Genomic DNA, 27,930 nt, shown 5'->3' with positions numbered 1-27,930 from the left:
TAGAACACTGCGAGGAATGACGCGTTGCAATTACCTACTGGCCTTTATCCCCTGTGCTGATGTTATTTTGTAGTTGATATTGTCATTCAGATGTTTCGATGCTGTCCCGTGATCACCATGCGTAATCCGCTACACCGTGGGTGAGCGCCTGTCTGTCTACTCATCTTTGATATCTGAACAGAAAACTATGCTTCATACTCGATATTAAAGCTTTTGCTCATATTCAATTTCGATCGCTGGAAGTATCGATGAATGTGTCGAGACGGGGCAAGCTTGAGGTTGGGACGGAACGGTTGCATGACCCCGGTCTTCAGAACTAAAGGTAGGGAGCTCGGACCACCCACTGCAGCTAGATCGATTTTGTGATCGACGTGCATTTCTCCAGACAGCTTCACCAAATTGTTGCCCATCCACCACAGCGGGCCCAAACCGGTCATCGACCTCAGGACCCAATGCCTCGTCAAGCAGCGCGCCTCGTCCTCGGACGAAGCGCAAGGGTACCCCCAACAACCAGACTACGGCCTTTCTCGACTACGCCTAGGCGCCGCGACGATGATGCGAGCAAGCCGCCCACCCGCCGCGAGCGCTCCGTGGCAGCAGCCTCAGCCCTCGGCGCCATGAGCCGTCCCTCAAAACCCTCCCAGCGCTCTCAAGGCCCCTCGTCTTCCTCCGAGGGGAAACCCGCCGGCGCCCGAAACCCTGCGAACCTCCCGCACACAGCGACCCTCGGCTCGCGACTGGGCGCCAACGTCATCAGCATGCGAAGCCTGCCCAAACGAGACGCCGGTGCCTCCAGGCCATTGATTCGCAGAGTATCCCACGAGCAAGAGGGCGGCCAGCGTCCTCGGTCAGGGCCACCGGGCGCCAACATCGTGGGCGGACGCTTCAAACCAGGCACCAACGGCCCACGGTTCGCGCGGCCACCTGGCTTCCAAGGAGGTCAAGGGAGCGGGCCGGGGTCTCGCCTGAGGGCAACCTTGGGCGGCGGCGGCAAGCGCATGCCTCCCAAGCGGGCGGGCGGGTTCAAGAAGAAGAAGCGGAGCGACGAGGACAAGAAGAAGGACAAGGAGGCGTCGAGCAGCTCCGGCATGAAGTCGCTTGACGAGGAGGTCCAGGCGTATGTGCGCGAGCAGCAGATTGGCGGTCCGGAGAGGGCGTACAAGCCGTCTGTCACGCTCGAGTCGCTGGTCGGGTGGGGACCCGCGGTGGCTACGAACACGGCGCTGGGCCAGGCCGACTTGGCTTTCCGGAGCGTCAAGGTTCTGGGAGGCGGGAGGGGAGCTGGCGACGAGGAGCAGTCATTCAAGATCGACGAGGTGAAGAAGTGGCTTGTGGCCAACAAGCCCATCTACTTCTCCAATGTTGAGCAGAAGAAGGCGGTCATCCAGACGCTAGCGCACGAGAAGAGGGACAAGATGGTCCAGAAGTACAAGGACGCCATCGTCAAGGAGATCCAGCAAAAGAACGGCAACAACTGGGGAGCGTTCGTGGAGTCCCTTAAGGCATGGGCAGCTCAGTTCGCATCGACAGACAAGGGCAAGAAACTGGGAGAGTCTCTGATCAAGGCCAATGCGCGACCAGAGGACTGGCTCAAGGTGGCGGCTGAGGCCCGAGCTGATGCCCAACTTGACGACATCGCGAGGAAGTACAAGACGCAGAACACAAAGACGACAAGGGAGGCGATCCTCAAGTACGTCCTCAAGGGAGAGCACCCAGAGGTCAAGTACGCAGAGGATGTCTATGGCAAGCTTGCCACGTACCACGCGCAGGGCTCTACTTACACTGCTGCGGACGGCGCAAAGTTCGACGAGAAGATCAGGAAGCTTATAAAGGTGCCGCCAGCTGGAAAGGCCGCTCCACGAGCGCAGGCCAAGGCATAGATAGTAGTCAAAGACGAGACAGGAAAACGGTGGCCCATTCGGGTTGTACAAATACACTAGAATATACAAACAGTCTGTCCCTTGGTATCTATCAATTGTAGCCTAGGTAGGCTGTGCTTGCAGTCGGTGGCCGAGAGTGCCGCAGTATCACAGGCGCTTCTGCCTGTTGGCCATCTGCTGCAGCATCTGCTTCTCGCTCCTGTCAACCTGCTCGATCTTCTTGTCCTGCATGGACTTGATCTTCTTCTCCAGCGCCTTGACGTCGTCCTTTGTGATGTGCTTCTCCTTGAGCCAGGCGGCGTGGCGATGTCTCCTCGCGGACATGACCTCCCTGACGGCGTCCCTCCAGCCGTTGACCTCGCCGCGGAGGCGCTTCTGCTGCTCCTCGGGGTTCTCGGGCTCGATGCGCAGCACCAGCTCGAGCTCGTTGTCCGGGTCGCGCTGCGGCTGCTGGTTGAAGTCGTCGCTGGCCTGCACGGCGGACATGATGGGCTTGACGTAGTCGGCGTCGCTGACCATGATGGAGACGCTGCGCCCGCCGCGGTGCACGACCTGCGCCAGCTCGCGCAGCGGGTACGTCTCGGCCGAGTCGCGGTCCGGCCGCACGCGCAGCTGGCCCAGCATCTCCGGGTTGAAGCGCCCGCCGACGCGGAACTCCTGCAGCCGCTTCTCGAACCGCTCGTCCACGCGCGCGTACTCGGCCTCCACGTCGGCCAGGTCGAAGGCCGCCTCGCGGTCGAAGTCGCTGCTCGCCTGCTGCGCCGCCTTCTCCTTTGCGCGGCCCCGCGGTGGCGCCTCTTCCACTTCCTCTTCGGCGTCCTCTGCCTCTTCCCGCTCTGCCGCTCGCTTGCTAGACCTTCTTTCTTTGCTCTTCTTGCCGCCCACCGCGGCGGTCTGCGAGAAGCATCTCGAGAGGGCGTGTGTGCGCGGGAGGATCGCGGGACGAGGAAGGCTCTGCAGAGCGGCTGGCGGGTGGGCAAGCGAGCTCTGGGTTATGGCGAGAGCTCTAGTCGAGATGGTGCTCCTGCGAGTGCTGTTGTTAGCTTGGGTGGCTGCCAATTGATTGCATGCTGGTATCCTACCTTGAAGACAAGGAGCCTGCATCATGCGTGCACTGCCGTAGTGCGATTTGAGCTCTGTTAAGCCCTCTCATGATCGCTGCATTTGGTTGCTCTGTGAGGTCCTGTCGATCTGCTACTGGCAGCTCTCAAGTTCCTCTCCGCGTCGGCCCCGCGCGAGCCACTTCCACCCCTGCAAAGTATGATCCCTGATCTTTATATATGCCAAGACCAAGGCATGGACACTTTAACAGGACTACAGACGTACAACATGATAGCTCTGAGCAGTGCACTACAAGAATTCAACGTTGTTCGGCTCATTATAGGTGAGCTCACGCGGCAGTTGGCACAGATAGCTACGGAAAGGACCAGCTCAAACTCACGAGCAGAGGCTGGCTTCATTCCGTCTGACTCGGTATTGACTGTCACTTGCTGCAAGGATTGTCACCAATGCTTCATGCAATTGTTGGCTCCGTATGGCATCTGACTCCAAGTTCTCGTCTTCATAAATCTCTCGCTGATTATGCGTTGTTGTAAAGAGCGTCTCAAGGAGCATGCGATGAAGTAGTCTTCGATGCGCCGTCCTGGCCCGACTTCTCGCCTCCTTCTAACCAGTATATCCGTCCCTATCATTCTATACATCTCCATGACGCCCAGCCTGGAAATCATCGCTCTTGTTGTCTGGCTACCACCTATCAACAATAACCAACTCTTTGGCAGCATACCTGCCACCAAGTGACGAACCGTGGCTTTCTCCATCAGCCGCATCCTCATCGTAATGCGGGTACTTATGGATCGTCCTCACTGCATGAAGCAGCTCCTTGCTCAGCACAGGCGGCACGCGCCCGTCACCCGTCAGCGTGCCCAGGCCGGCGAGCCTGTAGAGGTACCCGAGCCACTTGAACGAGTCCTCGCCCAGCCGGCCCGGCTGGCTCTCGATGTCGTGGAACTTCTTGCCTGTGGCCTTGACCCACTCCGTCCTGTCCTCCTCCCACCGCCGCTGCTCCCGCTTCGGAGGCAGCGGGATGGCGTTGCGGCCGCTGAACAGGCGCGCCAGCGCCACCGCCTGGTACTCGAAGCTCCGGAACGTCAGGCCCTTCTCGATGCCTACGACCGCGAGCGACGGAAAGTCGTGGAAGAAGGTGTGCCAGTATATATTGACCAGCTTTCCCACCTCGTAGTCGTATATGGGCCGGCCGTTGTTCCGCTCGTTCCAGAACGGGAAGGACGGCCTGTACCCCGTGGCGTAAATAATCTTGTCCACGTCGTTGGGGCCCAGGGTCGAGCCGTCTTCGAACTCAATCGTCCCATCGGAGTGATATTTCGTTATGATGGGTTTCCAGCTGACGCCGGGCGATGGCTTGTCGCTTTCGAACGGACTCTTGTGGCGGCGGGAACTGTACACCGGCAGGTGAGCAGTCTTGGTGAGCTCATTGAAGATGTCCGAGCCCGACGCTGAGTTGCCTATCGTCAGGACCTTCTGCCCTGAGTATACCGTCGGCGAGCGGTAGTATTTCGAGTGAACCACACGGCCTGGGTATTTCTTGATATACTCTTCCAGCCCGTCCACCTGCGGGATCTGTTTCGTGTCAGCTTGAGCCCACAGACATGCATTTGCAGCTTAGGGACCTCTACGCACAAATGGTACAGAGTAATGCCCGTTTCCGATGACCAGGGCATCAAAATCTTCTGTCCACCACACATCAACCCGCCGCAGCGCATCGTGTTTTCGCAGTGTCAGTTTCCACCTGTCGAGACCTGTTTCTGAGGACGGTGGGATCCGGGATACGTCCTCAACAGTAGTGCTCAGGACTAAATTCTCGTCCAGCTCGTGGGTTGCGACATAATTCTCCAAGTACTGCCTTGGGACATGATGTGGTGGGAACGGTCCATATGCGAATCGTGCGTCAGAAAAGCACATTGCTATATCAGGAACGTTTGTTCTGTGTCATAAATCAGCCGCTGGACATTTCAAGCTGCAAATCACTTCACAGCTTACGTCAAGGAGTTATAGACTGGTGTCTTGGAATATCGCTCCTGCTCAACTGGAGCAGTGACCTGGGGAAGCTGGTCGGGAATCTGCAGAGGCGGATCGATCTGTGGAGGTAGCTTTCCCGGGGTTATGGGAAGCTCTGGCCCTGGGGAGGCATCAAATATCCTTTTGATTGTTAATTTGGATGCTTTCTTGTAGGGCGATGCATGCCCGAGATCTCGAGGAGGCTCACCATGTCCCACCCGCCGTCTCACGTCGCTCAAAGATTCTAATCCGGTCAAAATAATTCTCTGCTTTGAGCGCGGCAGCTGTGATAGTCCCTATTTCATGGTATCAGCTCCATGTTTCACCACTATGGCAAGTAAATTGGTCAAAAGCCGGGTACATACCCGAGGCGCCAGCGCCAATGATTGCGACCGACTTGATCAGTTTCTCGGCGCCCATGGTTTACACTCGGACTGATTCAGGATCCTGTGCTCTCTGTGTCACGTTGTTGAGTGTAAGGTAGATCGACATCTCAAATGATTTCCAGCGTCTGCGGAGATGGAGACGCTGTTTAGCCACACTCTCACGCGCTCGTCATTTAGGACGCGATTTCACCATCTCGGTATCACGTGTTTCGGCGGCAGCAACCACATCACGCCAAATGATTACAAATGCTACTCATTGGATGTTCAATCATAGAGATAAGCTCCAGAAGCTTTCAATAGGGTTGAAACGGGTCCGGCATGATGATTGACTATGTACACTGGCTGTCGAGATGTGAGCTGTAGATGTCGTCAACTGGCGAGCGGCTCATCCCGGCAACACTAAACTTAAAGTTGGAGCGATTCTAGATGTGCATTGATTTTGTTTGAATCAGACTGGCTAGCAGAATTGACTGGTCCAACAACTCGACCTCATTTGTGCCGCTACTTAATCGTAACAACGATGCACTGAGGTTCTGTGGCGTCTGCAACCGTCCATGCTTCGGTTGAAATAGCCAGCAGCAATGACAGAGCAGGTTCAGCTGACGCAGTCGTCTTTGAAGTTGATACAAAGTGAGAGACATAATGAATTGTTTGAACGCATAAGTCTAGTTCCTCTTCAGACATAGCAGGTGCAATTGCGCAGAAGTTCAACTGTCCCTAGAGAGGAATAATTTCATTTGGAGAGTCTTCGCACATTCATTCTCGTCCTCAACAGCAAGAAATTGGGGGACATCAGGACAATTGAGAGCCATGTCACTTTGAACAGGTGAAGTATCCAGACAATATTCTGTATTTCGACTCAAACGCCAGGTTTGTAATACAAGCGCTGATAGTAATATTTTACAGTGAAGAAGCGGTAACACCGCGCTTTATGCCAGAGCGCGCGATGCTACCTCGGTCCCATTGCCATCGCTTAAGAGCCGAAGGTGAACTCGGGGATCTCGAAGGTGCCGATCTCCCAGGTGATGCCACCGTCGCTGGTGGTCATGGAACCGGTGACGCCCTCGCCCATACCAAGGGTCTTGTCGTAGCTGGCATCAGCAGAGTCGAGGATGATCTTAGCATCGGTCCACTTGTGGGCGGGCATGGTGCCGCAGTTCTCCTCGGCGCACTCGACGGCGGAGCCCCAGCCCTGGGCCTTGCCGCTGCTGGTGGAGAGGGTTGACACAACCTCGCCGTTGACGCTGACGGTCTGGGTGTAGTTGCCGCTGGCGTCGTCGTACTTGTCTGGAAGGGAGGTAATTAGTACAGTGGGTCCGCATGCTTTCATGTCAATACTTGGAGGCGCTTACAGTGCATGGTGACCTCGTCCGTGGCCGAGGCAGTGCTGGGGGTGTCATCCTGGACAACAGTCTGGCCGTTACCCACGCCGAGGGAAACAAGGGTGTATGCGTAGATGGACCAGTCGCTGGATTGGTAGTTGTCTGCGATGGACTGGATCAGGTCACCGTTTGATGTGCCCATACCAACCCAGAGGGAGGCGTCTCCATTGTTGTTGCTGGGAGCCTTGGGCAGGACAAGCGTGGCGGTCGACTCCCGGATGAAGGTGGAGTCGGCGACAGGGCCAGTAGAGAAGGCAGGGCCCATGGCAGCGTTGACCGACACAGCGGCGGCCGCGATGGCAGAAATGGTCTGGATGGTGGAAGGCATCTTGATGGATGTGATTGGTAAAGTGTGATTGTGCTGATACTGCCGGCAGCGAATGAGCGACGATGAATTGAAACGAAAGACTGGTACTTGGATGAGAGGCTTGCTGATTCAATCAATATTGTGAAAGGCCAAGAGGAATTGTACAGACTACTTATATGTATATCAGCTCAAGAGTTCCCACTACGTCAGCAGTCCCATGGCTATACGGCCAACCGCCCGAATCGTCAACCGCCGCCCCGTGATGAGACTTGACTAAAGACCGACCGGCTATGGGGCCACGAAATGCATCCACCGGCACTTGTATTAAACAAGCTCATTAGTTTCTGAGCCTCATTGTGGAGATAGATCACCCGTTTCCATTCCCCATGTGGTGTTTCACTCATTTCCGTTTAGTCCTTGGCGAACAATTCGCCCGAAACGTTTGTGGGGAAGCACTCTGCGTGAAACCGACCACCCCCTGATCCTCCTTGAATTTTTGTTCGTATATCTCCACCAACCGCCCGGACGAGACAACCGGCGATTGCCGGGCCACGGAGAAACTCACTTACAGCCTGCATCATCGTACCAAATTGATAAATTCGCCAACTTCCGTGGACGTATTTCGACTTCACTTTCTGAGTAATCACCTGCCCCTTTTCTGCCAGACTGTAAAAGACACTAAACCCTGGACAGTAATCCTGAGCTCGGGGTAGTGTATTCTGAGAATCAATAAACCCATACCCTTGCATGTAAGATGATATAAATACATCGCAGTGTTTCTTAGAAACAAGTGACATAGCTCCTCCATCGGATTTGACAGCGATTTCCGCGCAGCCCCCGCCTTGACGAGCACTCACTCCGAAAGCTGCGTGACAAATTAAGACACTTCATATGCACCCAACGCATGCAATTCTATCTTTGACATATTTTCCGTCATGCTATTAAGGCTTCCTGGAACAAACTAGTCAAAAAGATGCATGACCACTAAGTGCCTTCGAGGCCAACTGTTGAGGACAAGGCAAACTCCCAGGAAGCCTCACAAGTGAAAGCCAGATTCATGATCAGAAGAGTCATGCTCCTTAGATACATTATATTCATACTGTCCGCTTTCAAATTTCCGAGCCACCATCCTTTGCTTCTTCGTGGGCCACGAACGGGGAAATTGAGTGGAACACCACTTCGAGTCAGGGCTTCAGGAGTTCTCGGTCTCGCGAAGTTGACAATCGCAATTGTCCTTAGCAAGTGATTATTTCAAACCCAGCTGCGCTCACTAGAGCATCAAAGTCCGTCGTTGAGTCAACAAGTGGGAAGCTCGCGCGGTCACCAGGTACATCGAAGACGCCGGTGTCATTGAAGAACATGTTGTTGACATAGAGCGAGTTCACGATCTCAACCGTGGCGACCACCGTCTCAGAATTTGCGATCTCCTCAGTGCCATTGTTCGCAACCTAGCCAATATACTGAACGGAGGCTAAGTTGTCCCTTAAGCCCAGACCGTCGTAGCAGCTCGTCTTCCCACTCCCTTTTTAGATGCGCAAGGCAGATCTAGTAGTAGCAACGGAGGCGATCATGAGGAAGACTCTGGTTCCAAAGGTTTTCTCCGAGAACGAACAATATGCAGTGAGAGGCTACGTACACGCAACCGTGTTGGAAGATGTGTCGTATCGAATCACGTTGTTGGGCCCAGACAAGTCGGCTCCGTTGGTCACAAAAGGAGTCCCACTATTGGCCTGGGTTATGATTGACTGCGTTGAGGCATCATAGTCTGTTCCTGACACATGTAAAGGCTCCGTGTCTGTGACACCGTCGAAAGTCAAGATATCGTACGTCGCAGTGTATAGGCCATATACCAGGAAGGAATCGTTCAAGTTGGCGCTATGCTCTTTGTGTCAGTCCCTCATCCTGAACGCCGTCTTAGTTGGAACTAACCTGAGGTATAGCTTGCAGTTCACGGGATCCTAATCCAGGTTCTTAGGATACAACTTAGAGTTCTCAATGGAAAATGTGCCATTGAAGTCTTGACACTTTGAAACAGCGCTCGGCCTAATGGCCGTAGAGGACGCGGCATGTGCTACTCCCAAAAGGGCTGGAAAAGCTGAGAGAAAAGTTGGGTGCATGGTTGAATCTTTCTGGCACGACAGACTTCAAGGAGTGACTATTGACGAGATGCTGTATGGGAAGCAGTTCGATGCCCAGTGCTCCTCTTGTTGATTTTCACGGCGGCGGCTCCCATCCTGCTTTATATATATTCAGCTCATAGGCCCCAACCTGGGCAAGACGTCTCTCAAGATATCTATTCATTCCACGGAGCCTAGACTCAAACAACTCCCAGCTGTTCCGACCGAGTGGCTAGGTCTGCACAAGTATGGATGAACGGGTGTTCGCAGCAATCGATACACCGGAAATGGACATTCCCTTGTTGTCGGCCTTCGCTTTCAATATGTAAGTGGGCCATCATCGGCGGGTTTTAGGCACTAGGGCCAGAACAGAAGCTTAATTTGAACTTGTAGCCGCGCGGTCGTGAAAGCAGTCTAGCCGCATGTTTCTACAATGTATTCATGCAAACATCGTGTTCGATTCTGTCTTTTTTTTCTTCTTTATGTTTCATTTCATTCCGTGCTGTATTGTGGCACAACCACAACTTTGTTGTGGTTGTGACGGGAGGGAAGCGAATCTTCCTGGCTAATTTTGGTCACTGCGATTTGGCAGTACTAATGCACTTCCAGCTGCCACCGTCTTGCGATGCTATGGGGCCACATGGGTCCATTCGCCCCGGAAGTAGAGTCAATCGCCTATAATTGTTGGATCCGGACGTTTTGGCCAATTTGGTCTCAACAGGGAATTGCTACGACTCAGGTGGAAATCAAGCTGCCCCGGCAGCCCGGTATGAGCGCCCAGATTGACAGGTGTGATATTATTGATCTAAGCGCGCGATTGATCCTATTCAGAAGTCTGTAGTCAGGGTTTGCAAATTAACCAGATTGAAGAATAGCCGTGCGATTTCACTTGAAAGACTGAGAGAAGCCTAGTCTCGCATGTCGACGTGTCAGCTTCAGCATTCGAGCATTCTAGACGGCGAGAAGAGCTAATATCAATGTCCACTTGCGAGTGACGATTACTGAAAAGCCGCGACGAATTCACATTATGAGAGAATAGAATCAAGTCCCGGACATCAAAGAGAGAAGTAAGGCCTTGAATAGTGTCATCCTAGTATTAACTTTTGTTGGCCACCTTTGTGGACAGGCAAACAAAATCAGTATTTACGCTCAAAAGTTCATGTGATACCCTCTGAATACTTGATCTAGTGTTGTTCTTTCGTGAATTATTTGTCAAGATGAATTCATTCTAAACGCTTCTATACTCTATTTATCCTGCAATGCAAAGCCGGGACCTCACCTTGCTTCTGGCCGCTGTTCCCTAAACCGACTTACACCCCTTCTACACTATCACACATGAGGTACTGCGTTCGGGGACGAGTCAAAAGCTTTGCCATCGAAGTGCTCCTCATTGATAGAAGTCGTGGCAGAATCCTCCACGGCAAGCGTCTCCTCTTCTTGAGAATCAGTGACCTTCCAAGCACTCCAGGTGGCCATCGGCGCCGAGGCAAACCACACAACAGCTGCAACGATAAGATTCGTCATAAGGGAGGCCGACTTGGAAGCGCCTACTGCATAACTAAAGGTCGAACCGAGCGATTCTCCGCTGCGTAAGAGGGCAGATGTCAAGGCGAGAGTGTCGAAGTGCGTGTCGTACGTGCCGAGAAGCCAGTACATCCACGTTCCCACTGCCTCGTAACCGACTCTGAGTGCTGTTAGTAAGATGGGTGGATGAAGCGATGAGGATACTGTCATACCTGTATAGCAAGTATGCACAAAGTCCACGAGCATATCCTGGTGATGACCAATCGAAGACAGTGTCTTCCTTCTGATAGTCGGCCTGGTTGATGAACTGATAGATCCACCCAGCGATGTATATCACTGCAATCACAATCCACATCACCCTTGAACGCGTGGAGCGGCGAAGGTGCTTCGAATCGAGAAACCAGCCGACAACAAAGTTGACAACGATACCGACGATAGTCACTATGAAGCCCGCAAGGGTACGACCACGGACCGAAAAGTATGCCGCAAGGTAATTGCCGTTGTAGGTTTGGCCCCACTGCGCGGTGATGAAAATTGGGACCAACCTTATTCTCGGTTAGCAACTTCATTTTTGATAGTTCAAGAGGGTGTCTGCAAACGAGTCTCCAGCTTTGTCTAATAAGCCGAAGAAAGAAGTACAAGGAGTCTCGCACAGCAAGACATCCCACGCAGCTTCTAAGACCTCTCAAGAAATCGAAAAGGGGGGAGTTTCAAATGTTGAGAGGCTACTTACATATAAATGTGCTTAGTCTTGCACACTGCCCAGAAGTCTCTGAAACCCTGCTTGAACGTCGTTTTGTTTGAACGAGCAGTAGGCTTGGTTCCGTCCCTTCGAATCAGCTTTTCCGGGGAAGACAATAGCAGTGACAAAGGAAGACCCGCACAGGTCAATCCGACGAGGACGAGGTAGGTTTTCGGGCTGATACTGCCTGCCTGGTCGTTGCTGGTGTTCAGAGCAAGCTGGATACAGCTTGCAATAAGCGATCCGATCTTGTTCAGTGCGAGCCAGATGGCCACGCACCATCCTCGACGCGAAGCTTCGGGGTAGCCAACGGCGATCGCTCCCTCCGCGGTCCACAGTGCTGCTGCCGAGAAACCACATGTGGCCGCTCCGAAGATAAGGAACCACTGCGTGCCATAGACAGTATTTGTGTATAGGGCCGCGCAGTAAGGGACGTAGCCGATTGTGCCGAATACGAGCACCCATTTGAGACTATATCGATTGCCAAATACTGCGCAAAATGGTGCGAAAACAACCATAATAGCAAAGGTCACAACATTGGCTGCAAAATCGTCAGCAGGGAATGGGGATTGAGCAGGAGTAGCTCAGAATTACTGACCGGCATTGACCACGTACGGTGATGCTTGGCCACCGGCTCCAAGGTCTGTCTATCATTAGTATATACATAAGCACCATATCTAAAAGCAAGGACTCACTATTCAAGGCGACCCATATGCCAGGTTGAGTGAAGCTGACCAGACCGAGAATGATAGCCTGGAATGTGATTCCGCGGAAGAAACGGTGAAACCTCTCCGCGATTCCACCATGGTACTTTCCAAATTCTTCGGAACCCATGGTCTCAAGAGGCGCTCGTCGAGTTGGGAAGAAGCTTGACGAATGAGTTCCAGGATAGAGCAGATGTGGCATGGAACCACTCGATGTTCTTGTGTCAGTACAAACATTATATGAAGCGCGGAGAGAGGGCTGTTATCAAGCTTTTCGCTGGCAATGGCATCATGGCAAGCTCAAAGCTCGTGAAAGCTGCTGTGGATCAGTTCTTCGGCCTCTTGTGGATCTGCCCAGGGCTCTGGATCAGCCATCTCTTTGCAATGCAACAAGAGTTGCATGGATTAGCGTGGGCGAAGATCCCTATATGCTACGTTTGAGTGGGACATGCAAGGGCAATGCTTGCCTTGTCATAATGTCCGTGTGCTTCAACGTAACCTTACCTTGCGTGTCCTACACGTGCGTCGCTGGGATAAAAGTCCGGTATCTTGTCAGCGTGTGGATTGCAGTCAGAGATCGACAGAAAGCATTTGAAAAAGCCAAGATGTAACCTCGAGAGATATGCGAAGACGAGATGTGTTGGGGGTTCTATTCCTTGGACTCTGTCCTTCCGCCCAGCGTATGCAGAGGGAGTTCTGAAGAAGCATTGCCCAGCTGATAAGTCGCCCATTGACTCTCAATCAAAGACCGGCAGTTCTCTCGGTATTTTATGCAATGAAACCAAGCGGGATTTAAACTATGGCTCGGGCGGTCCTACTACAACATTGGAACTTTTACCCGTGCTGTGACAAAATGCTTTCAGTCTAGTGGATAACGCCATATTTCTGGACCACTTTGGGATCGCGTCGCCAATCATATCAATATCAATGTCGATGATATGTCTTATGCTTGACAATTCTAGATTTCGAGCTAGCAAAGGGGGAAGTGCTGATTGCACCGGCTCAGTAATATACGTATAAGCCGAGAATGGTCTTGTCGAGCACACAACAATTGCCCACTTGCATCATATCAACATGCCTTCGTGAGACTAAGTTTATTTACATTATGTCTTTGTCCGGCCGATAGGAGTTCGAACTCATCTGTTATGAACAATCGTTTCAAGAGCCAAGTACGCGCCGTGCCAGTGAAGTGCTCATATCAATGGCGGCATCGAACTCCGGTACTCGCCGGCCCCCTCAAGCACGCAATCTCTCGCCATCATATCCACTCTAGCAACTTTGGCAACGCTCGCCTGGCCGTAACTCAAGGAACGCTAGGCCACTCATAAACCAGGGAACTGAATCCAATGATCTTATTCGGTGATTTCCGTCTTCGCCCAAGGATGTGGATGAGCGATTGCGGCCCTGCCATCGGCCGGATATGCTCGTGTCACGTGAAACCCCTCCAAGCACATGAACAAATCTTTGGAACTACTCCGCTCCTGAGCTAGAGCAGTCCTGAATTCGAGAGCCACTTCCATTTTCAAATAAGGCTCTTTTTGACGAATAGAGGAGAATCAACATTCAAGATGAGTACATCCAACGCGAATAAATCTCAACGACCATGGATTATGAACGCATTCGTCATGAGTGCACCAGGTCATCTGGCGCCTGGTAGGTCAGTCTCACATTTTGATATGTGATTTGACACTAACATGTCCAAGGCCTCTGGCGGCATCCCGACCAGGGCGAGCTCACTATTGATCACTGGGTGAAGCTGGCGAAACTGCTGGAGGAGGCAAAGTTCCACGGTGTATTCTTTGCGGACGTGCTGGGTATATATGATGTGTATAAGGGGCCATCAAACAACACGCCAGCGCTGCAGAGTGCTGCACAGATACCAATCGGTGATCCCAGGTACACTCGCATGATCATCCGCCCTGCTCGAAAAAGTCTCTCCTAACCCTCCCACAGCCTCCTCATTTCAGCCATGGCTCACGCGACGAAATCGCTCTCATTTGGTGTGACGGCCTCGACGACATATGAGAACCCCTACGCTCTGGCTAGGAAGTTTGCGACTCTGGACCACATAAGTCAAGGCCGCGTGGGATGGAATATCGTGACGTCTTACCTGGACAGCGCAGCCAAGAGCTATGGTCTGGATGAACAAATACCACATGATGAACGCTATGCTAGAGCGGACGAATTCATGCAGGTCGTTTACAAGCTTCTTGAGGGATCCTGGCAAGAAGGAGCCGTCGTCAAGGACAAGAAGACTGGAATTTATGTCAACCCGGAAGCTGTCAAACGCATAGACCACAAAGGGTGTGTCAATCCGTTTGACCGCACCTCGAACTGACGAACTTTTGTTGACAACTCTTTATAGAAAGTACTACCAGTGTGCTGGCCCTAGTCTGCTGGATCCGTCTCCGCAGCGTACGCCATTCCTCCTACAAGCCGGAGCATCGGCGTAAGTGATTCAGCTTCCCATTCGAATGACGCTGCTGACCAGTCTACAGGTCCGGAAAACAGTTCGCTGCCACTCATAGTGAGGCAATGTTCCTCCCAGGTTTGATCCCAGAAAAGACACGTCAGATTGTAGACGACACCAAGTGAGTTTGACCAAGATCCAACCACATGCCGATACGTTTAATCTGACCGTAATTCAGGGCGCTGCTCATTCAACAAGGGCGCAAGCCTGATAGCGTTCGTTTCCTCACTGGCATCTTTATCGTAGTGGATGAGACGGACGAGAAAGCTCAAGCCAAATTTGAAGACTTGCTCCAGTATGCAGACCTTGAGGGTACCGCAGCACTTTTTGGCGGGTGGTCAGGAACAGACTTGGCGAACTTCACGGACGACGAGGACTTCGCGTTCACGGGGCTGGGCGCAATCCAGTCCATGATAAAGGCCTGGACCGCCACCGTACCTGGAACAGAAGGACTGAAGTGGACGAAGCGCAGGGTTCTGGAGCAGCTCGCTATATCCGGAGCTCACGCGAAGGCAATTGGGAGTCCCAAGACGGTCGCCGATATCTTAGAACGCTGGATCAACGAGGCGGGCATTGATGGCTTCAACCTGAGCTACGCGACTACACCGGGCACGTTTGAGGACATGATCAAGTACTTGTGGCCAGAGCTCAGAGCGCGTGGTGTACTCCAAGAAGACTACCCGGTTCCAGGAGGAAGCATGCGCGAGACATTCCTGGCAGATGGTCAAGGCCCTCGTGTCAGGGCAGATCATCCTGCAGCTGCACACACGTGGAAGTAACGAATGCTAAGAAGTAGTCAGTAGCATGAGAATTGCTTGCCATGATATCTACTTCCTAGCTTTTAACTATACAGCAGGACATTATTGTGCAAAACAGATGTTGTTACTCATCATTCAAGTGGAGTGTGAATCGGACCGGGCAGGTGAATGTTTACTGAGGGAATGTTTTATGTATGACATATGACTAAATGAATGGTATTAATACAAAGTAAATTGAATTTTCCAGGTTTCTATGGCCTAGCGGTTAGGGCGTCTGTCTTACAACCCATTATTTGTATGAAATACACAGAAGATCGCAGGTTCGAACCCTGCTAGAAACATTGCACGTGATTCTTTTGTCGCCCGGTCGTCGTTTTGCTGTTACGTTCAACTCTTTTTATTGTACAACATAAGATGCAATGGCGATGGAGTGATACTGTTCTGAGTTTGTGATTAGGTTCGTTACATCTGTACAAGTTACCTAAGCCGAGTATGGTTGTATAAGTTTTGAGGCCGAGAGGATGGGCGCTCGGCGTCCTATAAGCATAGAATATGGGTATCTGTAGCACCAGTATGTACGATCTACCAATAATCTGATGCGAACTTAACAGTTACTAAGGTGTGGGCGGTATCTAGGAATTAAATCGTTGTACCGTATAGAACGCGAGGTCAATGAGTTCGCACAGCTGGCGGACTCGGATCGCCATCAACATTTTCTTTATGAGCAGCTGGCAGCTGGCAGCTGCGTGGTGCCTCTGTGCCTCTTGACCAGCACTCACATACGCACCTGTTGTCGCAGTACATCATTGTCAGTGCATTGAACAGCCATCCGTTGGCAGGAAATAGCGTCCGCGAAGAGGATAAGTATTCTATTGATGAATTCCGCAAAGCAATTTCATTTAGTCCCTTTGATCATGGGCTACTGACAACATACATATGCATCAAACCGCTGCTCCCCACCATGATTTTCCCGGAACACCGCGAGCCCTCATGCCCAATTTATATATACCACTTCATCACATGCCATCAAGCCTAGATCTTCTCATTTGGTCCAGCAATCAACATCTTGATAGCCTGGCCCTCCTTCGCCTTCTCAAACGCCTCTAGGGCATTCTCGAACGGAACAACCTGGGAGATCAGCTTCTTGGCGTCGATCTTGCCGCTCGCCACCAGGTCCACGGCAAGCTTGTAGTCGCCGCTGCCGTACCGGAAGCAGCCGTGCGCGGTGGCCTCCTTGACCGCGAACGCCATGATGGGGAAGGTGATGTCGGCCTTGCCCATGCCGCCCTGCACGTAGTGGCCGCCGTTCTTGAGCACGTGGACGGACGCCTGGATGCTGGGCTCCGCGCCGGTGGCGTCGATGACGACGTCGGCGCCCTCGGGCAGGCCGCACTGCTGCTTGATGTTGTTGGCGTTCTCCTCGGCCGAGATGCGCTGCGACAGGTATGTGTGCGTGGCGGCGAAGCCCTTTGCGAACTCGAGCTTCGACGGCACGATGTCCACGCTCACTATCGTCGAGGCGCCAAAGGCCTTCGCGACCGCTGCGCAGAGCAGGCCGACCGGGCCCGCGCCCATCACCACCACGGACTGTCCTGGGTACAGTTGCGCCATGCGGGCAATGTGCACGCCGACGGCGAGGGGCTCAATCAGCGCGCCCTCCTGCAGGGACATGTTGTCCGGGAGCTTGTAGCAGAAGTCCTCGGGGGCCGCCCAGAAGCCGGTCAGGGTTCCGTGGACTGGGGGCGTGGCGGCGAATTGCATCTTCGGGCAGAGGTTGTACTTGCCAGCCAGGCAGCTTGGACACCGGCGGCATGGGTAGCCGGGCTCGACGGCGACACGGTCGCCAACTTTGAGTGTGGTAACGGCCTCGCCGACCTGGGCGATGACGCCGGCGGACTCATGGCCAAGGACCATAGGCTCAGTCAGGGCAAACTTTCCGATGCCGCCATGTTGCCAGTAGTGAACATCTGAGCCGCAAATGCCAGTGTATGCGATGGCGACAAGGACATCGTTCGGAGCGGTGAGCTTGGGGACGGGCCGGTCTTCGAAGGAGACGTCCTTCACCTTGTTGAGGACGAATGACTTGTTCTGAGCCGAGGAATGAGCTGAGTTGTCCGGCCATTGCGGGATTCATCCGTGTCACAGAGTTAACTTACAGATTTGCCCTCCATATTGAACTGGGTATGATGATCAGTGTAAAGTTCAAGAATCTAATTCGGAAACAAATGAGGTCGAATCAAGTCAGGAAGATGAGGAGAGTTGACGCTTGGGCTCGTGATGCAATGGTGACGAAGGTTAGATTGTGAAAGAGAACAGGAAGCATTTGATCAACTTGACGGATCAAATGGACATATGGCTAGTATATCAAGGCTGGTCTTCGGGAAATTAGATAAAAGCGCGAGACCAGACCTCGAGACTCGCGCGGTTGTAGTGTTGAATCTTTCGAGGATCGTGACCCCTCATCTTCAGACACTGACGAGAGCTGTTGGAGCTTCATCCCACCTGGCGCGGGGCAGCTCCCCACCAATGCAGCGCTGCAACGGCCAACCCGCGGCGGTCAAGGTGCGCCTAGAATTGTCGCTAGCAGCGCCGTGCCCGTTCAACTGCTTCAGCCGACCGTGTGAAATTTATCCAGCGATTTACCCGCGCCAATCGTGTGCAAGCCGATCCGAGCCCCTGAGAGCCCCGGACCACCAACGGTCGAGTGTTGCCCGTGAGGTGGACAAGGCTCCGCCGTCACCCGATGGCATCGATGGCATTTCTATATCAGCGCATGAAAGCGCGAGCGGGTAATCTGTTGGTTCATCACGGATACGAGGAGCTTCGGCCGAATCGACGGACAGATGGGCCATGGCCGGCTGCTGGAAGCTCATTTCCTGCCTCTCCGGTTTCTTTTACACGGGTATCGGTAACATGGCTTATCGCAGCTTAAGTCTAGCCGAGACCTGGTTGTCAAGATTTGTGGTCAAGTGCCATGTGCAGTCCTGTAAATGGAACCGATCCAAGCTGCGCATCATGACCCAGGTCTTTAGTGGGCGCCATTACTATTGTGAGCTGTGCAACGAAAGCAGCCTTGTCCACGGTATGAGTCGCCATGCATGACCTCGAGGCGACTTGAGACGTAGCTCGAGATCCTCGGCTTCGTTCAACGAGGTGCCATGCGTGAGGCTTAATTTGCACGCACGTATTTAGACAGTTGACAATACCCTGCTCAAAAAAAAAAAGGCAGACAGGCAAGAGTCCGGTAATCCCACCGGTTCAAGGCGAGCCTCCTGCGTCGTAAGATGTTGAGGTCGGCGCAACACCGGAGCACATCCAGAAATCTTGCCTTGACCTGGCATCACCAATACCAGCCGACCCAGACGGCAATTATGCAGAGATGCAAAAAATTGCAAAAGAAGAGGCGATTTTCGCCGGGAATTGAGCCCGACGTGGGGGTCGAACCCACAACCTTGAGATGTATCTCTGTCAGAATCGTGAGGTTCCTTAAGAGTCTCACGCTCTACCGATTGAGCTAGCCGGGCGTCTGTTAGACGCCAGTCGTTGGAAATCGGTTCGCATGCGGGTGTTGTGTGGGCGAAACAACGCCCCGATTCGCACGTTCACAGCACTTGCGACACGGGATACCGTCGGCGGCCGAAAGACCGGCGGTCTGACCACCACATTGTTGCTCTTTGTTCATTGTTGTCTGTATTGTATCTTGTCATGTGTCGGCGCGCACCACGGTGACGGTGGGTGTTGGTCGGATTGTTTGGCAGCCAATGGTCGCCGGCGCAGGGTCAAGGGCGAGTGAGAGACTTGGACAACGAAGCAGCAGGTAGGGAGCCAAACAGCCATCTGAATGCTGTGAGAGCCTGAGCTGTTGGAACGATGTTTCGCGATGATGACTGTCAACGGGTCTGAATCTGGAGTTTAGTGCTGCTGTCTGCTAGCTGTTGCGAGACAACGGCGTGGGGACAGGCGTGGATTGAGAAGCACGACCGTGATCACGTCAATGGAGATAGAGAGGCGTGTCATCCTGCTCGTCTGTAGCTGCAAGAGGCATTATAGTCCATCGTAAGGCATGAAGGTGAGAGCGCAAGCTGGTCTCAGGGATAGACTGTCGTGGAGCAGCACAATGGAGCACATTAGGGGGTTCAGTTGTCGATGACGAGGGATGCACAGGAACACAGTGTCTCCTTGGGCCGGGTAGGCGGGCAGGTAGGGCGGACAGGAAGGAGCGAGCTGCTGAGGGGTAGGTGCCCCTGTCACTGCCGTTTTGGGCATGCAGGCTTGCAGCGATTGGCCTGGAGCTTGGCTGGACCCCTAAGGGCCCATCCGCGTATTGGGACGCCTGGATGCATGCACCATGCAGCAAGCATTTTGGAACGGTCGGTGAACGGGACAATGAACGCATTCTGCCATCTCACATTCCTTAGAGAGACGCGCCAATGCTGAGACGAGCTTCGGTGAGCAATATTGTCTGACTGCTGCAGCTCTGTTTTCTTCTATGGACGCGGTGGGTAGGACTAGCCAAGCGCTTTCCTCTACTCCTGCGATCTTACGTGCAGCTACATCACGATGCATTCTCCTCATCCATTCCCCTTTCGTCGCTATATTGATCCTCTGAACGACAGACCCACAGCGATGAGCTTCCTTACAACAGCATCAACCTACTAATCCAGCCCAGCCCAGCCTTCTTACTCGTGCTTTCCTCTCCTCGCAAGACCAGCACCTATACGGCCGTTGGCAGTGGAACAGGAGTCTGAAGACATGTGGTCGGTGTGATGGTGGTAATCCCCCATCCGGTCTGACACTGGGTACAAGCCGTCGCGGTGGGGCACACAGTCTCCGTCGTGGGCTGCACAGCCATTCTTGCACACCCGCATGCCAATGTCACCGGATCTACACACGAGCATCAGTCAGCGTGCGGTTCTTCGAGCCAAGACATATCTTCGCCCTGCCGAGCGAGCGATGTTCGGGGGCGGGTAAGACGTACAGTCAGCGAAACAAATTCCAACGTTGCTACATGTCGTGGGACAGCCTGTCGTCGCCGTGACCGTCGCTGTTGGCCGGAAGGTACAGGATTCGGCGAGAGTGGTCGGGACCACAAGCGTAATGGTGGAAAGGGTCTGGCGAGCCACAATCTCCACGGGGTTTGCCGTCACCAGTGTGCTGTTTGTGTCAGTCTCCCGTTCTTCGGATCGGACAATATTTAGCAACATTTTGCGGCTCACCAGGACAGCAGAGCTACAACAGCTGCGAAAGACTTCATGTTGGCAAAGGAAGAGCTGTGGAGTATCGAACAGTATTTCAAGTTCCAAGGGATCGGATGTCTTGACTCGATGGCAAAGTAGATAGGATTGAGCATTCTCCAGATATGTCGTCGTTCCAGGACTAACTGACATATTTATATATGCCACACTGGCTATGTCTCGCCCACCAGCCGCAAGAAAGCCCGACATAAGTAAACGTTTCGCGCAGGTTCGGATCTCGGGCCTGACAAGAGAGCCCTGCCAAGACAAAACGCCTCTAGAAAATGCAGCTGCATGCATTGTATCGGACCATCGTGGGTAAGCTTAACTGCTGTCAACCCAGATCTCTGGCCCGCCCAGCCTTATTCGGAAGCTGCCTGGATACGCTGAGCAATACGGGGCTTGGCCTTCCTTGGCCCTGTGAAAAATCTGTGGATTATAGGACTAGCCTCTAGACACTTTTTCGGGTAGGAAGAAGGAGCGTTCAATACGTGTCGGCTCATGAGTGTTCATTGGTAGGGTTGGAAGGAAGCCGTTGTTCAGCTGAATCCCCAAGGAGAACAGTGACGTTGAAGGTCTCGGAAGTACTCTGGGTAAATCCTTCGACATGCGCGGGCCCGCCTCTCCTAGAGCTCGAGTCTCAAGGGAGGGACACGGTGAGTCTCATGCCTCTGGTATGAGACACTCATCCAGGTGGTCCGTACAACGGTATCACGGGGCCATCATTAATGACGATGTTGCTGCTTAGCAAACAATCTGAACTTTTTTGTACTTGAGGACGAATCAATTTCGAGTGGTCGTGCAAAAAAGTGTCCTTGCATTTGCGAGAAATCTTAAAGTCAAAACTCGCTGTCTACCGTCCACGAGTCGTGTGAGAGCCCGTCAGCCTTCCTACATAGACTATGCGATGTGTATATCACTGCAAAGCTCGTACCTTGATCAAATAAACAATTATTCCATGCTATCAAGTCAATTATTCTGTACCAAAAGAGTGGCATGAAACTCAAGCACCTTTATTCCACCCTATGCTGAAATTGTACCATGAATGGTACATTTCTCTTGAATTCTTCCATCAACTAGGTACCATGAACTGATCAAAAGCTGTGACATAGCAAACTTCCACAATCCCCGGATTTGCATTCAGTAAGACCATTGATTGAGTGAGTGGGTCAGCCTTGTCGAAGTGACCGAGTGCACACAGTGGCAGGTTTTCGCCTTCATAGAAATTTGAGAAGACGTGACGACCTGCCAGTCAGCTCTGTCAAGCAGTCACTCCCAATAGCAATCACCGTCTATGTTAGGCAGGATTTGCATATCTACAGGGGCGTATATAAGTCTCAAAAGTATGGAATTTTGATCTCATCGTCGTCCATAATAATTTCTACGCACATTACCATGCGCAGAGCTTTAATCGCAACACGCTCGGATCAAGCATTAGCCCCAATAAGCAGAGAAGAAAAACCTGATCGAAACAATCATGGGACCAAGAGCATGGCCGTGTACTCCCAAGCCCACCCCGTAAGTCGTCCTCTCTATTATCCCCAGTTGTCGTCTCTATATCCCTGATCTTACACTTCGTACTGACGTGCTACAGCCCTCCGCAAGATCCTCCGCCCTGTACATATGGGACATAGTAGGTAATACCAACGGAGGCAGTGAAGGAGGGGCACAGGTCGGAATAGGATATTCAGTGAAAAAGGCAGGTAGCTATTAGAAAATCAATCTCTCATTTCATTCCTCGAGACTCGGTCATTTTGTTCATGTATTGTGCTTCTCAACAGATCCGGTAGTGATAAGCCCAACTCTCATGTCTCTTCTGGTGCAGTCTGACATCCACACACTCGAGTGATGTCTTATGGGCTCTATGGAGGCTATACATGACTTGTACGTATTTGGGCTAATCAATCGGGTCCTTTACCCTCCCCAAGGCTGTCTTTATTGGCCCCATCTTATCTCATTAAACTAACACTGACGGTATAACTCATATGTATGTGTCACCGCACAGCATGGCGTCTCGTCATCAGTTATGCTTAGCATCGATCGTGCGACACAAAAACCAGAAGCGCATCTCATAGTATAGTCAGCCACAGTAAAGTATTTCAGCCTCAAGTCTGTAGTCGAACTCCGGACTCAATAGAACACTGATGAGCAATGGTAAGTGTTGTCCTCAACACCGAAAAACAGCGAGGCTCTTCCCCTGCTCAAGTGCAGAGCGCTTTCCGCATTCTGAACATGATTCCATGTTGGGCATTTTGTGACCACCTTGGCTGTCAAGCAAGCTCCACATTCTTCTGGTTTCGGGTTGGGATAATCGAGAATTCAAAATCGTATCATTGCACTTCTGCCCATGACCAGAAGCGACGACTAGTCCGTTCCGCGGGCCCAGCGACGGCTTGATCTAATGCCGGTGCTCGTAGTATTCATCATCGCCATTGGAATATTCCTTGGGATCTGCTATTATGCTACTCGTCACTGAACTCGGAGACCGAGTCGTCCTCCGTGGTGGTCTTCATCCTCTTTCCCTCAATGGCGTAGTGATGTCCTTTTGTGCACCCTGGAGCCGAGCCCCGCGCCTCGCAGCAGTCCCAGATGAAACCGTCTGGCCATTCCTCTCGGCTTTGCTTCGAGTCCATGATACCATGGCAATTCTCGTCCCAGTCGGCCCATGTATCCTCGTCGTCGTAATCTATCTCCATTTCCCCTGGATAGCGTCCGTCAGCAAGAACTGGGATCTGCCTCCTGTTTCTGAAGCAGACTTGCCATGATGGTAGGTGCAGGCTTTGGAGTGGTTGGTTTCTTCACTGAACGAATCGCCGCAGCGGACACAGATGAAGAAGGGATCCGGCGCCTTCCTCTTCTCACCAGTCTTTGAAGCTTCTGCGCGCGCGCCTCTGAGTTTCACGAGGTGGCTCACGATTTGTCTCTCTATAGATCCATCCTTGCAGAGTGCCAGGACGACAGCACGAAGCTCTTCCGCGGAGGCTGATTCCACAATGTCCATGATTCTGTGATGATGATGGTGATGACAGTTGTTGGAGAATCTCTGCAGCGAGGACGGCGTAACGGCGTGAAGGCGTCAATGTCGCGACCTTCACGCGTCATGCACAGTCTGGGACTCGAAGTGGGGCAAATGCCAGGGGTTGAACACAAGCTGGTCTGCCGAGTCCAGGCGGATTTGTTTTGATGCATCCGACGACGTCGGAGCTTGCAGTTTAGAGCCTTGCGAAGGGTCTCAAAATACACCCATGAAGATCCCTAGCAGGTTACGACGTATGACGAACGAACCGGGAACTAGGCATGTCAGGTTTATTGCTCGTGCACCTCACAACCACCGGTTCAGCACTGTTCAGCTGAGCACCCTGCATGCGCCACCGATTCTTGATGCCCCCGTGAACTCACAAACCTCCTCGCCGCCGCTTGTGGATCCTCTGGCTGAGTACCGGTCTGTAGCCTCACTTCATTAATCAAGTCTTCGGTGCAGCATCGTGGGTGAGGTTGCTGAACAGAGAGCCATCATCGTCGATCGGCTCTATTGCCAACTGAGCGATGGACAGGACAGAGGCGGACTGCATCTGGCTATCCTCTGCACTGTTGAATCGGACAATCCCACGTTTAGTAAGGAACGACTATGTAGGTATTACACCAGCTTCATGAGCATTTTCTCGTCCCCACAAATCGAGAATCGATCATCCCAGAATCTTGATCTCGTATCCTCAGACCTAACCCTTCCGAAAACCTCGAAGTGGCCGACCCTCCTATATCGCGTCTCGGCTTCTAGTGGCACCCTCTCCACGACTATGCCTGACCATCGCAGATATTCTTTTTCTTCATGGATCACTAGCACGTATTGAACTGTTCCGTCCGGATATGATAAATCACTGAACTCGCAATGATCAGGCTCAAAATGGCACGAGCAGAGATTTTTGCAACACCACTCCACTGAACGCGCCGTCGGTGTAAACCCCATATAGCCCCCGCGTTCCCATCGAATCTCCATACAGTAGCCACGGATGGTGAGGCTTGCGAAAATACATGGACCGGTAGGGTTGTTCTCATCGGCCAGTTTCAGCGTGTACGATTCTACCTCCGCCAATAGCGTGCCACTTGCACCGGTCCACGGTGTGTAGCAACATATAGGGCTATCCATCGAGGCCCAGCTCCAAGTAGGCGCCAAATTCACCTTACTTTCATCTTTTGTTGATACCGAGCCTGAGAGCTTTCGGCGTTCTGGAAGCCCCTGGCGCCAATGTCGAGCCCACGGACCCCAATCCAGACTGCTGGGCAAAGTCTTCAAGAAGTGACCAGCGATGTACACATCGTTTATTGACTTTGCCATTTGCATAGCAATCGCAGACATGGCAACCAGCTTGTCGTTCTCTGGGTAGGTGATTTTCCGTCTTGTATACTCTTCCAACAAACTCCACCAATTCTTTAGCAAAGCATCGTAGCCTGCCTTATTAGAAGGTATAGACTTGTCTGGTAGACCAAAGTGGCTAACGGCGACATCCCCAGGCTCTAGTATGGACTCTAAGCCGCCTGGGATCGACTCGCTTGCGTTAGAAACCTGGGCACAGTCCCAGAAAAGCTCTCCTGCGCCGAAACTAACAACACGCGGGGCCATCACGCGCTCCTGTAGAGCCCAGCCACGTTCGTTCAAGGCCTGATCGTATAATGCTTTTCTGAAATAATCCGGAAATATGACTGTACAAGGTCGAGTGGTATCATCATGGAATTCGTATGGCAGCGTCACATCTGGGGGCCTTCCACCGAGAACACTCTCATCTGGTGTCGCCGCACGCGCCAACGCAAGTGTCAAAATGCTGCCAGAGTATACCTGGTACATCAAAGCGGACTCTCTTTGCCAGTCTTCTGCGCTTCCGGGTCCGGATTGCAGAATGCATAGCGAGTCGATCCAAAGGTAGCGATATGCCAGCCTTCTGACGATATCAATTGCCTCTCGGAATGCGATAGGTAGCTCAGAAATAGACATTCCTGCCTCAAGTCCCTTCTCATTGACATCGGTAAGTCTCAAAAATGACGGATTAGGCCCCCAACAATAGCTCAAAGCCACATACGGACCATAGGGTCTTTCGGTGGCAGTCCGAACAACGCGGAAGGTTGTCTCTCCCAATTCCAGAAGTCGTGATGGATAAAAGCTCGGGTGTGTATTTTTTAAGCATGCCGTTCCATCATGGTCACCAATGCAGGCTGTCATCCATCTTTCGATTTGGGCCACCGCTTCATCTAGTGGAATAGCGGACTTCCTACCCCAGACGCTGGTCCTGGCTGGTAGAGAAGTTGCGGATGCGGGAGCGACCACCAGAAGCATCTTGTCTATAGCAGAACTGCCCCCCTCCATGCCAACATGGGCATGGATGAATAACTCTGCGGTCGACCTCTGCAGATTCTCATAATCTGGTGTGGGCTTTCTGTATTCATATTGATTGTAGTAAAACGGCTCTCTCACGCAGCCCTCCCAGTGCCTGCCAGCGGTTTTCACAGTGAACTGCAGCAGGCGCACGCAGATGTAACAGCCAGCTTCAGCAGCAGCTTCTAACGACCCTAGGGTTTGATGGTGTGGACCGCCCTCCAGACGCCTCGGGAGCATTTGTGAGCACGTTTCGCAAAGCACTCCTGTGGTACTCGAAGAGTGGTCAGGACGATGCTCAGGGTGCAGCTCCAGCTCTTTGGAAGGAACCTTAAGGGCCATCCTGAATAATGATTACCCTGGGATGCTAGGTGATTGGCAAGAACGAGTGTCATCAGCAGAGGAATGAAGGGGGCAATTCCTGATCTACTTTGGGAGATGCCTGCGATGGTTTGGGTCAGATATCAAAGTGTCGGATGTTCTTGTGTTTGGCAGCAGGTAGATGAGAAAAATGGGAACAGAGTTTGCGAGGATCATACTAAGGGCGCAGGTACTGCAGGCGGATAGGTGAGATAAAGGTGGACCGGCCCATATTATTGTCAACTGACTGTACCTAAGCAGGGAGCTCGGCGAGCCTCAGCTCCAGTTACCGGGGAAACGACAACGAAATCACATACCCTATGGGCATAACACAGCTACACTCTTAACAATGGCAACAAGTCAATGCGGACCCCCCTGTGACTTAATTACTTTCTTCTCTAGAAGGTTATGCAACAGGAACACATCCCACAGGAGGTTGTCCCACAGGAGGTTGTCCCATGGAAGGATAACCCTCATGGGAAATTATACTATCAGAAAATGTCTCAGTTAATTTTCTCCCATACCCCCCCTTCTTTTCTCCTATTTAATCTACATAAATACTGTGGCCCCAAAGCGGACACCCGAGCCTAAGCTCGTACCAGACATGAGCGCCTTTTCCCAAAGTCTCCAATTGCTGCTCACCATTAATCAAATTCTCGTCCAAGTCTCCGTGCGCGGGTCTTACAAGCCGTTCCAGCACAATGCCTCAACCTTCGTCTTGCCTCAAACTCCCGTCATTGTTTCCCGCACCAGCCTGACCCAAGAGTGACCTTGCAGAATCGTCGACCTCAATTCGTGTCCACCATGTTGGGCGCCATCGACCTGGCTCAGGAGGCGCTAGGGACACACAAAGCGGCTGGCATGCAAGTGAACCTCAGGGTACTGGCTATATCGCGGACAGCATTCGCAGCGGACGTTAGGGTCGCTTAAACTCACTAGAATACATACAGAGTAGGCCGCGTGAAACTTAAAAAATTCGACATAGTTACTTGCACAGGATACGAAATCAGCGAAGAACCAGTCGATAGCCATGCCGTGGTAAACATTGGACCTGATGTCTCGCGGCCGATTCGATCATAGCTTCGATGCTGTTGACTTGAATGACACATTACTGTGTAAGCAGAAGTAACAAGCAATAAATTGCTACGCACCTTTTCAGCCCAGGAGAAACCTTATCTGTCGCCGAGAATCGTCTTGAACATGGGACGAATCTCTGCTGCACAGAGACTCGAGGCTGTGAAACAACAAGCGCTACATCTCGGCATGGGTGCGGCCGAGCGGCTTAGGGAGCTAGAAAATGGTTCAGCTTGCGCTGCAGGTTTGCCGCCCAACCTGGCACGTGCCTGGTTACTCGGATTCAGGTGCCGGGTTACAAAGTTCGGCCCCTGGGCGCTGATCAAGAACTACTGGAGTCGGCACCACACAACCACCGCACCAGAGGCCGATCAGGATAGGCTATGCATTAGCGGCGGCAATGCTTGAAACGTAAGCACTGCCAGTCGCATTCATCGAACGCGCGCGATTCGTGGCCCTGCGCGACTGCTAAGATCACCTTCTAAGATCACCTTCTCAGAATGGCTGGGGAAATCGCAAGCTTTCCTTATTCGGTCTGCCCTCGTCCTT

At 52.6% G+C, this 27,930-nt stretch overlaps 9 protein-coding genes across 9 annotated transcripts; 3 read left to right on the top strand and 6 right to left on the bottom strand.

Annotated features, from left to right (window-relative positions):
- Window positions 1-117: 117 nt before the first annotated feature.
- On the top strand, window positions 118-1,880 carry J7T55_002921 (uncharacterized protein; the record flags this gene model as incomplete). Its single annotated transcript, XM_053138045.1, has 3 exons — window positions 118-140; window positions 390-497; window positions 542-1,880. 3 exons carry the CDS (start codon window positions 118-120, stop codon window positions 1,878-1,880), a joined length of 1,470 nt encoding a protein of 489 aa, XP_052998789.1.
- A 147-nt stretch (window positions 1,881-2,027) lies between these two features.
- J7T55_002920 (uncharacterized protein) lies at window positions 2,028-5,375 on the bottom strand (the record flags this gene model as incomplete). Its single annotated transcript, XM_053138044.1, has 6 exons — window positions 2,028-2,904; window positions 3,664-4,517; window positions 4,578-4,881; window positions 4,938-5,096; window positions 5,164-5,251; window positions 5,321-5,375. 6 exons carry the CDS (start codon window positions 5,373-5,375, stop codon window positions 2,028-2,030), a joined length of 2,337 nt encoding a protein of 778 aa, XP_052998788.1.
- Window positions 5,376-6,314: 939 nt separating this feature from the next.
- Window positions 6,315-7,051, bottom strand: J7T55_002919 (uncharacterized protein; the record flags this gene model as incomplete). Its single annotated transcript, XM_053138043.1, has 2 exons — window positions 6,315-6,628; window positions 6,694-7,051. 2 exons carry the CDS (start codon window positions 7,049-7,051, stop codon window positions 6,315-6,317), a joined length of 672 nt encoding a protein of 223 aa, XP_052998787.1.
- Window positions 7,052-10,476: 3,425 nt separating this feature from the next.
- On the bottom strand, window positions 10,477-12,247 carry J7T55_002918 (uncharacterized protein; the record flags this gene model as incomplete). The annotated part of the gene is made up of 5 exons (XM_053138042.1): window positions 10,477-10,831; window positions 10,884-11,216; window positions 11,405-11,954; window positions 12,012-12,056; window positions 12,109-12,247. 5 exons carry the CDS (start codon window positions 12,245-12,247, stop codon window positions 10,477-10,479), a joined length of 1,422 nt encoding a protein of 473 aa, XP_052998786.1.
- A 1,438-nt stretch (window positions 12,248-13,685) lies between these two features.
- On the top strand, window positions 13,686-15,366 carry J7T55_002917 (pristinamycin IIA synthase subunit A; the record flags this gene model as incomplete). The annotated part of the gene is made up of 6 exons (XM_053138041.1): window positions 13,686-13,770; window positions 13,821-14,013; window positions 14,071-14,421; window positions 14,483-14,566; window positions 14,616-14,708; window positions 14,766-15,366. 6 exons carry the CDS (start codon window positions 13,686-13,688, stop codon window positions 15,364-15,366), a joined length of 1,407 nt encoding a protein of 468 aa, XP_052998785.1.
- A 1,011-nt stretch (window positions 15,367-16,377) lies between these two features.
- J7T55_002916 (uncharacterized protein) lies at window positions 16,378-18,197 on the bottom strand (the record flags this gene model as incomplete). The annotated part of the gene is made up of 4 exons (XM_053138040.1): window positions 16,378-17,433; window positions 17,502-17,522; window positions 17,823-17,913; window positions 17,989-18,197. 4 exons carry the CDS (start codon window positions 18,195-18,197, stop codon window positions 16,378-16,380), a joined length of 1,377 nt encoding a protein of 458 aa, XP_052998784.1.
- Window positions 18,198-23,041: 4,844 nt separating this feature from the next.
- J7T55_002915 (uncharacterized protein) lies at window positions 23,042-23,580 on the bottom strand (the record flags this gene model as incomplete). The annotated part of the gene is made up of 2 exons (XM_053138039.1): window positions 23,042-23,280; window positions 23,442-23,580. 2 exons carry the CDS (start codon window positions 23,578-23,580, stop codon window positions 23,042-23,044), a joined length of 378 nt encoding a protein of 125 aa, XP_052998783.1.
- Window positions 23,581-24,216: 636 nt separating this feature from the next.
- J7T55_002914 (HET-domain-containing protein) lies at window positions 24,217-26,289 on the bottom strand (the record flags this gene model as incomplete). Its single annotated transcript, XM_053138038.1, has 1 exon — window positions 24,217-26,289. One exon carries the CDS (start codon window positions 26,287-26,289, stop codon window positions 24,217-24,219), a length of 2,073 nt encoding a protein of 690 aa, XP_052998782.1.
- Window positions 26,290-27,111: 822 nt separating this feature from the next.
- On the top strand, window positions 27,112-27,789 carry J7T55_002913 (uncharacterized protein; the record flags this gene model as incomplete). Its single annotated transcript, XM_053138037.1, has 2 exons — window positions 27,112-27,228; window positions 27,472-27,789. 2 exons carry the CDS (start codon window positions 27,112-27,114, stop codon window positions 27,787-27,789), a joined length of 435 nt encoding a protein of 144 aa, XP_052998781.1.
- Window positions 27,790-27,930: the final 141 nt, after the last annotated feature.

This window comes from Diaporthe amygdali (genome assembly GCF_026229845.1).
Source record: "Diaporthe amygdali strain CAA958 chromosome Unknown NODE_3_length_2959817_cov_65_330692, whole genome shotgun sequence".
Taxonomy (NCBI): domain Eukaryota; kingdom Fungi; phylum Ascomycota; class Sordariomycetes; order Diaporthales; family Diaporthaceae; genus Diaporthe; species Diaporthe amygdali.
This window is presented reverse-complemented; position numbering and strand designations above follow the sequence as displayed.